General features: G+C 41.5%; 1 protein-coding gene across 1 annotated transcript in view; it reads right to left on the reverse strand.

Moving 5' to 3' along the window:
• KCNH5 (potassium voltage-gated channel subfamily H member 5) overlaps positions 1-12,873 on the reverse strand; it is a 287,028-nt gene that overhangs the window by 240,064 nt on the left and 34,091 nt on the right. Inside the window, exons 5-6 of the mRNA XM_019519890.1 lie at positions 8,645-8,760; positions 3,741-4,133 (exon numbers count right to left, since the gene is read on the reverse strand). Of these exons, the coding sequence (XP_019375435.1) occupies positions 3,741-4,133; positions 8,645-8,760 (509 nt within the window). The remainder of the gene's footprint in view (positions 1-3,740; positions 4,134-8,644; positions 8,761-12,873) is intronic.

Consider the following 12,873-nt stretch of genomic DNA (forward strand, 5'->3'; position numbering starts at 1 on the left):
CGGCGCCCAGAACTGGACGCAGTACTCCAGCTGCGGCCTGACCAGTGCCGCATAGAGGGGGAGGATCACCTCCTTGGACCTGCTCGAGATGCATCTGTGGATGCACGACAAGGTGCAGCTGGCCTTCCTAACCGCCTCCCCACATTGCCGACTCATGTTCATCTTGGAGTCAATAATGACTCCCAGATCCTTTTCCACCTCCGTGCTGACAAGAGAGGAGTTCCCCAGCCTGTATGTATGGTGCCGATTGTGGTAATCAGTGGTGGCCGAATCAATTTGGGACAATGATTCAAATCACTGAATCGAATCGCTGTCCCCTAAATCAGCCGAATCCAAAGCAAATACTAGCCACTTCACCACGGAGAGTTCTTTTGCACCCGCTAGGCCTCTGCGAACACCTAAGGCATATTAACACCAGTGTAACTTACAGTGATTTGTAAAACCACACTGGTGTCCCAAATGGAAATACAACCAGTTCTCCCAAAGTTGAAGTCTGCAATAGGAGCTACTACAGTACCCTGCTGCTGCGTGATGGGGAGTTAGAAATGACATGTTTCCATCAAGCAAACAACTATCTTAACCTCAGGATTAAACTGACTAGAACAGGGATAGACAACCTACAGCCCCCAAGGTGCATCTGGCTTGCAAAGAAATCTGATCCAGCCTGCAAAGAAGTCCAACCCAGCATGGGGGTAACTGGGCTTACACAGCTGCATCGCACCATCCCTCCACTCTGCAGAGCTCCCCTCCCCTGTAGACCTGCTGCTCTGCAGCCTCTGAGATTCCCCTTGCTGCAAAGGAGCCAGGAATCAGCCAGCCACTCAGCGATGGGGGAGGGATAGACTTCCAGCCCACAGTGACAGCCAGCTCATAAGCTCCAGCCTGTGCTGGCAAAAGGCTGCTGACTCCTGGACTAGAGCTGCTGACGCACAGATCATACACCAGTATAATGCACTGGTGTATTGTGACCTCTGATTTTCCCAAAGGCAAATTTACTCCAAACTACAGGCATTTACACTAGTACAGGGTTGTATTATCAAGGGTCCAGTCCACATTTACACTGGTATAAAGGCAGATCGTACCTATGTAAGTGTCATGTGACATCACCCTCAGATGCAATACGTTTCTAAAAGTATGTTAGATAATAGCTTAACTATTGTAAAAGATGACATAGAATCCCCCCCACTCTCCATCAGTCAGTCTAGTTATGATCAGGACAGAGAATGGGTAGTCTAAAGTGAACTGTGGTGGGTTAACAGCTTATATTTTATTCTCTAAGGGCCAAATACTGATCCATGTGCATTAGCTGGCTGTACCAGAGAGCCATACCACTAAACCTCGTTAACTTTACTTTCAGTCACTGAATATGTACAGATATTCACAGAGGGAAGGCGACAAATGGGATGTCTCCAAGTTCCCCATCACCCCTCAGAGCAGCGTCCATCCCTTCCACAAATAGCCAGTGTATCTCTTGGGCCATGTGAGGAGAGGAGAAAGGGTTGGATTACTGATCTGCCAGAGCCCAACAGTAGGGCTGCATTCCACCGCTTTCAGAAAGTCAAGAATTTCCTCTCCCCCTGCTGAGAGGCATGAAGGGACTGCAGAGCTACGAGCTGAAGATCCTTCACAGCCACCTGCTTTGTTAACACTTGAGACAGGTTAAGTTTCAGGACTTTAATTCAGTACCAACCTCTGTGCCCAAAAGGCACTGGAAACTACACCTGCACGTGCCAGTAAGTCCTGATTCCATAAGACTCCCTCTGACATAACTTGAGCTTTCTTTCCACATACACCTTCAAACCAAAGCTTCTCTCATGTTCTCCTTTCTTCACTGTCAAAGTGAATGACTTCCCTTCCCAAAAGCACTTTCCAGAAGCACAAGAACAATTACAATCATCTCTGCCATGCACCCTTCAAAGAGGAAACTAAGCCATGACCCATTCCCTTATAAAGAGCCATTGTTGCAAATAAAGTTAACAGTTCATAGCTACCATATACCCAAATATTTCCCAGAGCATTCACCCCAAGTATATCAATCTCTTTACCACGCTAATATAATTTGAGAAAAATATTACTAGGCCACAGAGTTCTCCCACAAGAAAGATGTGGGGAAAAGTCAAAATGCAATGAGGGTAAAGCACTGACAAACCCAGATTTCTAGAAAACAAAGCTACTAAAAAGATTGAAATGCAAAACTACAATAAACTGAAGACAAGCCATCAGAAAAGATTCTGTTGCCTGCTTCCTAAGACTCCTTGAACTAGTGTTTCGGCCATCGAAACCCTGCTCCATATAACCATTGGTTTAAAAGTCTCAAGTCCACAGACTACTACTCTAAAAAGAGACACTACTAATGATTGGTTCATTTAACACAAGTTGAAAAGTGTCAAATATGTAATTCATCAGCAGCTCATTCTTAAGTGCCCTAGATCAACAGTAGCTCATGATCCCTTTTTTGTTTCAATGTTTAATGTTTCGAGGATTTTTTTAAAATATGCATCTCTATTATTCTGAACCAGGAATTTCTTTTAAAATTCAGTGCCCTTCATTGTCATCAATATCCCAGAAAAGTTCTATGGACAGATTAGAGAAAAAGGTAAGTTTGAACTGAAAAAAACTGCATATGGTCTGGACAGAGAAGTTTGTTTTCCGTATGGATACATTTTGTTTTGTTTTTTAATCAGGTTCCTGTTAACAGAGAACTAGTATTTTGAGTTATTTTTAAAAGCTACAATACACTAACACCCTAATATTAGCTTCCTTCATGAAATAAATTTCACATGGGAAGCCCTCACGTGATCTTGAATTTAAACTGCACGTATTATCACTTCCATTATATTTGCTATAAATAAAATGGAACAATGTCAAAAAATGGTTCTAAGTGAAAAAGCACAGGAACCATTTAAAAAAAAAAAAAAAAGAGCTCTGGAAAACTGAACCAAAAATCTGCATGGAGGAATACAGGTATGGGTATGGGGTTTTAAAAGGTCAGGATGTACCACTGCAGAATGATAACAGTTAAAATGTTAAAAAATGAATAGAGTCCATTTCATCTGTTTAGTTTCCTACGAATAAAAAGGCCCTAAAGGGAAATTAAAATGACTAATAATACTATTATGGTTGATTTTAATAATGAATTCTGTCTACACTGAGTCATGTATGCATTATCAGTTGTAGTTATTGCTTGCCTTCCCCATTATCCCAGGCTGCACCCTTGATTTTGTAAATGTTAATGTGGCTAAAATTTTAGAAGCTTTAATATAGTCTCTTTTTGATTTTCACTTTTTTTCCTCAAATGGTCTCTAAAAGTTCCAGCTATAGCGCTAATTAAAATGTCAACAGTCTCTCAAACAAAAATTAAACAAGTCACTAGAAGGAAAAGCATTACAGCAGGGTGCAAATAACACTGTTCGGTGGGACTCAAAAAAGTTCAAAGTTCAGGCTTTCTGTCCTCTCTCAAGTCAATGGAAGCTTTACCACTGGCTTCAGTGGGAACCAATTTAAGTTAGCACAAGCAATTTTCAGATTCATACCTGAGTAACTTTTAAATCACGCATGCCGTGAGTGTTCTCACTTATTGCTCGGTGAGACAATTTCCCTTTCCAAAGCCAAATTCTATACACACACATTTGCACAGAGCTTCATTTGACTAATTATGTTGAAAGATGCAGAATGTGATCCCAAATTAATTGGTAATTAAAATAATAGACTGCAATTTCACATAGATGGGCACAGCTTACCTCATCCACATTCTCAAAGGCATTGATGATATCATAAGGTAAACAGGACAGAAGGTCTATCACAAACCATGTTTTCAGGTAATTCATCCTTATGAGTTTGGGATCAGATATAACCTCTCCTCCAGGGCCAACAAAGGTTGTATGAAAGTTTAAAACAATGTCAACCAGAAAAATAACATCCACCACGCTGTCCAGTACCAGCCAGGCGATGTTGTTCTGCTTTGTTTTGAAGGAGACATTGTAAGGAACCATAATTGCTGTATAGAAGGTTAGAATTAAGATGACCCAGTCCCAGGTGGTCTTAAAAGCACAATAATGTAAAATAATGTGGGGGGGAGTCTTTGGAGCTTCTTGTTTATACTGAGGAAGAATATCAGATCCAAGCTGGAGAACCTGTAAGAGAAAGGAGCGCAAATGTTATGGCTTTCACTTAGCATTGTATATAACAGGGATTGTACACATTTATGGAATACATAGAATAAGGAAGAGAACATTTTCATTGCATCCTGCCCGTTCTGAAGATGCTTGCAGTTTTTAAATTATTTAATTTTTTAATCTAGGGATCTCATCAGTGCATAAATCATGTAGGATTGGGTGGAGGCAGCTCTCACTCAATGACTGGGAAAACCATAGAGCGTAAGGGTAATCTTACTTAGAAGGAGATCATTTTCAGATGGACAGAGAGGAGACAATGCCAACAGCCAGTGTACAGAAGTTCAAAGCAAGGTGCTCTGCCAACTAGCTGGCATAAGATCCATCTGGGTATAGCCAGGCCAGCACTGACACGTTAAAAATATGAAATCTCATTCTTAACAGCAGGTGCTGTACACCTCATCATTCATGCCTGAACTCTAATTAAAAAATCTAGTATCAACTTTCTCCTACACAATGGTGTTTTTGGTAACCATTAACTAACCTCTTCTTAAAATAAAATGTTATGTTTATAACACCTGCTCTAATTTCCTGAAAGCATATGAATAGATAAAATTACACTGTATACTTCCTTACTCATTCTTATATTGCATATAAATGCATTGCCATTTAAAAAAACTCAACATCAGCAATGACTCAATATTTCGTTTTATTGATGCAAAATAAAACACTGTTTTAAAGAAGTCTGCCTCTGCCCAGTATCTTCTGCACGCACTCGCACCCTCTCCCCCTTTACATAATCTAGAATAGTAAACATTGTTAAAAAAAACCAAGAGAATTTCCAAGGACATTATCCTAACTAGCCAAGTTAGCACTTATCTCCATCCAGCATGAGAAACAGAAGCAGGAAGGAACAGAGCAGTAAACACCCTGATGAGGAGACCTATTGATCTGACACCTGAAAGATCCACGCACACACACACTCATGTGTGCACACACACGCACGCACACACGCGCGCACACACACATAACTGGATCCAACAGCAGATTTAAGAATTTGGATTTCAAAGGCACCGGATAAAATACATTATTTCAATCTCCAGGAACGCATTACACTGCCACATCGGCTTTCAGCACCCTCTACCAGAGCTGATGTGTCATATTTACAGTGGCAGCTACGTGGCACACAGGCACACCATGCTTGTCAAAATGATCAAACCCGGAACATGTGCTTGATGAACAGGAGTGGGTGGTTCTGAAATAAGCAGAACAATATTTAAGAGCATGGATCAAGTCTTGCAGGTTTGAATTTCCAGCTAATTCTTAGCTTCACTTTTCTTTTTCTGGAAAGAACAATGCAAAGTTTAGGTGGTGGGGGGCTTCATTCAGGGTCTAAGTCCTAACTGATGCAACAGTTTAATATGAGCCTCTGCATAATACAATAGGCAAGTCAAAACAGATCATGCCGCAGCTTCTTAAGGATACAGTTCCCGGCATCCTTCTGCCCCAGGCAAACTTAATAGCAGTTTTAATCAACACTGACATAAAGAATTTTAAGACATACAAATAATCAACTAGCGATGTTCTACTCGTCTCTGCACTGCCCTCCAGATCACCTCTGGTCAAGCATTAGTAAGCCAACAGGTCTGGCTGTGTCCTGTTTGAAGCTCAGCCACCTCAACCTGCTGTGGTCACTGCCTATCACAGCATCTGGGATGATGCTTATGAATAACTTCATGGGTATCTCTTGTAATACCACTGCCATTTATAACCATTGTTCCCCATCAGATGTACAAGTGACATTATTGTAAAATGGACAATTCTTATGTCCCAAAATTTTGCTCCATTACTTCTTCAAGACCCTAACAACACTTCCATCCACTGCTAACAGGAAAGAACTGGATGCGATGGCCTAAGAGGGCCGTTACATTCTTAATTCTTGTTTTCAGCTGCTGGTTGAATGATGCGTCACTACACAACAACCCCTACGCATCAGCGATGCTCTTTTGTAATTTAACAGTGGCAATTACGCAGCAACCTTTTTTTAACAGGAACTTCACTATTTTGACATTTGTTTCCAAACAGCCTGTTGGATAGGGGGTAATGGAGACTACCAGTGATATGTCTCAAAACACATTTCTGTCAAATGCAGCTGACGTGCAGGATGAGACCTGATTGACAAAGACCGAGGAGAGCATTTTTGGGCATTGCCTGACTAGCAGAGTGAGGAGAGCTTTAAACTAGGTCCCGTGGGGTGCAGTGATAAAAACCTGCTGACAAATATGGAGTTAGGAGCAAGGAATGAGAAACTATTACTGAGTTAAAAACATACTGAGCCCTCGGTTTCATGCAAAGGCTGCACTCATTGGCAGGACAAGTGGCCAGAACAATTCGGAAGGAGTTTTGTGACTCCCACTTGATATGGATACTCAGTTGTGTCTTGTTTCAGATTAAACTATAATAGTTTTGGGACAGAAACCATAGGCATGCCTACTCTGCATTGTAATGTAGCATGGAGGTTCTTAGATTAGCATGCTATCCTTAAATTAGTCATCACAACCCCAAGTGGGATTGTAGGACATTACGAGTGGGATCACCGGTTCCGTGAAAACTCAATTATGACAATTGGGCTCATACCGAAGTGAAGCTGCGAGCTCAAAAGTGGAGGCTCATATGCAAAAAAAGGCTGGGAACTGCGAGTACACAACAGTATTATAAACAAAGAGACATTATTATCGTTCTTAAAATAATACCATGCTCAGCTTGACATGGTATGTGGGAGGCAGAAGATGTGGCTGTGGAGCACAATGAACTATTATGATTCCACTTCATACTGCGTGACTTTTTTTTAGTTTAAAACCCTACAAATGCTTTCTATTGCACCGCTTTATTCAGTGCAGACCCCCCTATTATTATTCTTGTATACACGTGACATCCATAGTTGGTAATAGTTAAAAACTTGGCAAGCGTGGGCAATACATTCTGCCACAGGCAAACTGGAATGGAAATTTCCTTCACTACATACCTCCTAATCCCACAAGACCCCAGAGGATACAACCTGGTTTATGCAGCACTCTCAGATTAGAAAAGCAAAAGATGAAAGCAATCATTCTGGTCAGCCAAGTTCTCTCAAGTGCAGTACAAGGTATTGCATTAAAAAAAGCAGCAGTGACAACACTAGAAATTTTCAACTTATTATAATAAAATTCTACAGCCATGAATTCAAAGTGCACTAAAACTACAAAGAGAACTGGATACATTTTCTGCTGCTATCAATCTTTAATGCTAAACTCAGAACCAGCCCTCTGGCACAAAGTGACTAGCACTGTCACTTTTAGTAGCTCGTATATTTTGGCAGTTTCTACCTACCAATGGACATGAAGATGACAGCAATAAATGTATTTCAGCAGTTAATCAGAAAGCATTCACCTGTTGCATTATTTGTACTGTTTAAGGAATGTTTTTGGCCTACTAATGGGTTTATTTTACAGCCTTTAAAAAATAAAAGGTGGATAAAATGCTGCAGGACAGATTTTCAGAGCTGGGTAAAACATCATCAACAAAAACATGTTTGCATTCACCTTGCATATAAAGCTCATGTAGATTAGCATCTTGTCTCTCTGATGCTCTTCTTTCAGGACTAGTTGAAGGGTAAGTTGAGTAGAGGAGGAGCTGAGGAGTACTCTTTGGGTGCATCTACATGTGCACTTTGCTGTGGAGCCAACTAATTAGTCCCTCAATAAAGTGTCACTGTCTACACATGCACCCATATTAGGGCGCAGGAAATTAATGCCATTGTCAGATAGTAATGTCTGGGACAACTACTATTCTATAGCAGAGGAGTTACATGTGTCGAAACGCACATGTAGGTGGTGACGGGGGCTGGCTGGAGCACAAGGGTGCTACAGTGAAGGGGATGCCTGCCAGCTAGTCCCACACTATAGCATTCTCATGCCCCAGCCAGCCACTCTGCAGCACGCTAAGCTGGGGCAGACCAGCCCCAGGTTGGCAGGCTGACCCCTGGGCCTCCTTCCAGCCTGTAGCTGCTCTGCCCTGGCTCAAATTGCTACGGTCCCAGGCACACACGCAAACCCTGCACCCGGGAGCAATGAACTCTGGCACAAACTTCACCAGAGTTCATTGTAGTTTACTGCTATAAGCTAATTGCATGTGTAGAGGCACCCTCTGGGCCCAACCTGGTCCCATGTGAATGTAAAAACTATACTCAGATAGAGTAAGCATGCAAGCCAGGCTCTGCATTTGATTGATGCAACAAATTGGGAATTACACGGAGAAACATGGAGACACCAAGTAAGAGAGATCTATATTTGTTTCCAGGTGAAATGAATTGTGTCTTGTTCTAAAAAGGTGGCAATGTGTATTTAACAAGTTCTTTAATACTGGCAAAAAACATAGTTGAAAGGTAGCTGCTAGGAAAGTTAATCTTCACATAAAACCATTGTTTCTCAAGGTGCTGATTTTCTTACCCATCACTTGGGACTTACTAACACGGGTCCATGTCTCACACTCACCTCAGCTAATCTTGAATGTTTGTGCACCACCTCAGCTTTGTTCATTGGCGTTAGCTGCTGCAAAACACTCCGGCTGTTCGTCAAAGCTCGCGTCAGCCGAGCAAACTTTGTCCAACCTGTGAAAAAGAAGAAAAATGGGTAAAGTATACTAAGACTTAAGTCTTTTCTTTCTAGTTGACTAATATCAGTCGCAGGTTGAAACAATTTCCCCTCTCTATTCTCTGAGGCTCCAGCTTCAAGGCCCACAGAAAATGGAAAATAAACCGATTGGGGATAGACCTGTCCATCACCTAAAAATCAAAAGTAAATCTATGTAAAACTACAATATTTTGTCCTTTGCTTTTTTCTATGTTTCTGAGGGACCAACCATGTCCGACTGACAATACTGTAGTTTCAATAGTCAGTAGAGCTATTCTGGTGTTATTCTGGACTTATTTCCAAGTCAAAAGACACACTTCCATTAACTTCAGCAGTCTTTACAGACTTTGCATGAATCCTGCTGCTATAATGTAGAAAAGTTACCAAGAGTATGACCCAAAGCCCAATAAAGCTAATGGAAAGACTCCCAGCAACTGGTAAACTTCAGATTGGCATCAGGATATCTACAAGTGACCTTCCTTTACCTCTTTCCTTTTCCCAAATAAACCCCAACCCCATCAATAAAAGCACTATTCACTGCCAATCAAAACCTTGATGACAACAGGGCAGAATGAAAATTCTTTCAAACCTCAAAGTCTCTTACAAACAGGGCAAGTATTGGGTTTGAAATACTCTAAACATATCCTATTGTTAAACTAATAATAACAACCTGCATTACAGGTAGCTTTAGACTGCACACTCGGAAACCTGCTTTCCAGATCTAGAATGGCATAGTCAGGGCTTTACCACCAAGTGCAACACAAACAGGGAAGAAGGAAGTTAGTTCTGCAACCAGAGAAATGCCTGTATGGGGGGAAGGCCTATATACACACATTGATAAAAGGGACTGCAAGGGTGAAAGCATGACAATTTAAATGCAAACCCTTGAAGTAGTACAGTATATCCCACTTTAGGCCATGAATATTAAGACATTTCCCTCAGGTGCCAGTGGGAAGGAAACAATCGGCAGCTATAACCAAAGAGAGGTAATCATTTTTTCTAAAAATTGTTGTTTTAATTAATGTATTTTTGTCCTATGGGTATGTTTATGGCTAGACAGAGATAAAGGTACCCCCATGACAAATTTCAGTTCCCAGCTCCAAATTATGAGGGTGCTAGAGTTTCTTTAACAAAAGACTATTTTCCCCTAATACAGTATTGTTCTCAGAAATAGCTGAACTGATTTGGCTAAACCTTTCCAAATATTCTGGCTCAAGGAGACGCTCGGTAAGAAAAAAATCAAGTCCAAATTGTTACCATTTGAGTAAGTTCCATGCAACCAAAATCAGGGTCTTATAACTAAAAGTGCCAAGTAACATTAATCATAGATAGCACTACCACTCATGCCTATAATGATATACCATATGCTCTGTGTGTGACACATATATTAAAAATGAAAAATGCCTTATCAAAGGACGTGTTGAGCAATCTTAATAATAACAGATATTGCCTTCTCTGCCTAAACTAAAATAGATACTTATTAGTGTTTTTTATAAATGTATTGCAATTAATCAGCATTTTTCTCTATTATGCCTGAATCACTATCAGTGCAACTCTAACGGGCTTACAAGAGACCACAAGAGCAACTTACAATGTTCTTCTTTATAGAAAAAGATCACAGCTTTAAGGAACATTATCTTGGGAGCTTCCTCAAATTGATGTACTGCTGGAGCCTGCTATAAAGCGGAACACTCCCCATTTCGGCAGTGGTATAAAAAGCTCTATTTTTAGTCCTGCTAAAATAATACATTTTCCATGGACCAATACCTATTACACACAGAAAAGTTGTTGCAGGTGAAGAATTTAATCTCATTTCACCTGAGCCCTGGGTCCCTACAAATGGGGAAGAAGTTCATATTTTGGAAAGAAAGTGAAAAGGGTTTTTGTTTTTTTTTTTTTTATGTCAAGCTGATTTATTTTTAAATGGTTCTTATCTGTAGCTATTCAGGGACTGGGAATGTTAGGGATGGCCTCAGAGAGCTAAAATAATAGGAAGAGAAAAGTCAAGACAATACACCCGCATGAGATATTCATTTATCACTTGGCTTTTCAATTTCTCACATGCATATCCCATCTACATATTGCATATGCAGGTCATAAATCTGCAGAGCAATCAGAATAGATGAAAATGTGGTCATAATACATTATAAATACACCACTATTCACTGTTTTGTTGTTGTCTTAGCGTGTGCGTGCGTGTGGCTAACTTAAAAATGCAGTGTAAAATGTTTAGCAACTCCATACTGTTGTTTGTTATCCAAATTTAAGCTTTGATTTAAACTTCCAATAAAATAAGGGGTTTTTTCCTTAAACAATTGCTGACATTCCACCAGGAACACGTATTCTGCTGTATTAAAAATAAAAGGCGCTTCACAGATCCAAGCACGAACCAATGATTTCTAAGATAAAACAATGAAGATGTTTGTGCATATTTTAATTGTGGTGGAGAGAGAACAGTGAGGAAGAAAGAAGAAAACAATAAAGACAAGTATGTGCAGTCCTTTAAGTTTCTTAACCAGTGATTTCAGAAAGCAGCTGAGAAATTATGACAACTCTATCCAGATGTTTTCCAGAACTGCTAGGTGCCACAGTACATCATGTCCATTTATTTCAATACTCTCCAGTCGGGCCACAAGACCAAGAGAGAAAGAGCAGCTCTCTTTTGCGATCAAAAACATGCCCGCAGCGTGAGCGTACAGCTACACACACAGATCCCAGCCTCTATCCTTGTATAGAACGCCCACGGCTGTCACAGGAGGGCCCTCTGGGCACAGAGGCTAATACTTGAATTTTGGTTTGTAATCCTTCCCCACAAACCAGAGATTACAGGAACAGGAAAGTCATCGGTGATGCCAATAGATACAGCCAAATATATGGATTCTATCCAGAATGTCTTCATTTGTCAGATTGATCTCAGCTCAGCTATTCAGACCTTTCTGACAGCAGATGGTCAGCGAGTCAAGATTTACTTTATTCCCTGAAGTGTAGATCATTAATCTGTACACTGATCAGATTAGGATTTGTTTTTTGTACTGATATGGGATGCCCTCAAGTCATCCTAGGCAACCCTTTCACACTGTGCATTCACCACCTGCTGAATACCGAAAGACTCCATTAAAGAGAGATTAGGTTTTCAAACCTCCCAGCCTGCTGTAGTCCCCAAACTGGGAAGGGATGCCTAATAATGTGGTGGAAAAGACATGAGTTTGTTCTGTATCTGCCATGAGTAGGTAACATCTAGGGGGAAATTCTAGGGAAGGCATAAAAAAAAATAGTTTTGAGGGAAACGCACATAAAATAGGAAATAAAGGAAAGAGAAAGAGGGAAAACACAGATTTTTTCAGATATTTTCCTTCCATCTTGGCACGTTTATCTAGACACAGAGATGAGATAAAAGATCTTAAGGCTAGAAGGGGTCGCTGTAATCATCTAACAGCTGATGATCATCCAAAAAACAACTCACCAAAACTCCCTATGGGGGTCTGGGCAGGCAGCTGTGTTGAGAAGTGGGACAGGTGGGCTAGGCCAACCCACTCCCTGCGCACCCTGCCTGGTGGGGGTGCAAGTGGGAGTATGCAGGGGGCAAGCTACAGCTGGGCAGCTGCCGCTGGAGACAAGGGCAGCAGAGCAGCACTGGAAATAACCCCACCAGCCATTTCTGCACCAGCCCACAACTTCTGATGGGCATCGACAGATCTTTAAGCAGGATTCATAGTTAGTAGGGTCGGAAGGGACCTGAGCAGCTCAAGTCCGACCCCCTGCCATAGCAGGAAAAGGTACTGGGATCAAATGACCCCAGCAAGGTGTACATCTAGCCTCCACTTAAAGACCCCCAGGGTAGGAGCCAGCACCACTTCGCTTGGAAGTTGGTTCCAGATCCTAGCCGCCCTGACAGTGAAGTCGCGCCTCCTGATGTCTAATCTGAATCTACCCTCTGCCAGCTTGTGACCGTTATTCCTGGTCACTCCTGGCAGTGCTCAGGGGAACAGGGACTCACCCAATGCCTGCTGGTCCCCTCTGACTAGTTTGTACCAGGCCACTAGATCCCCCTCAGCCTGCTCTTGTGGAGGCTGAACAGGTTCAGGTCCCGT

This window comes from Gavialis gangeticus, unplaced genomic scaffold (genome assembly GCF_001723915.1).
Source record: "Gavialis gangeticus isolate Ggan-Ray unplaced genomic scaffold, GavGan_comp1, whole genome shotgun sequence".
NCBI lineage: Eukaryota > Metazoa > Chordata > Crocodylia > Gavialidae > Gavialis > Gavialis gangeticus.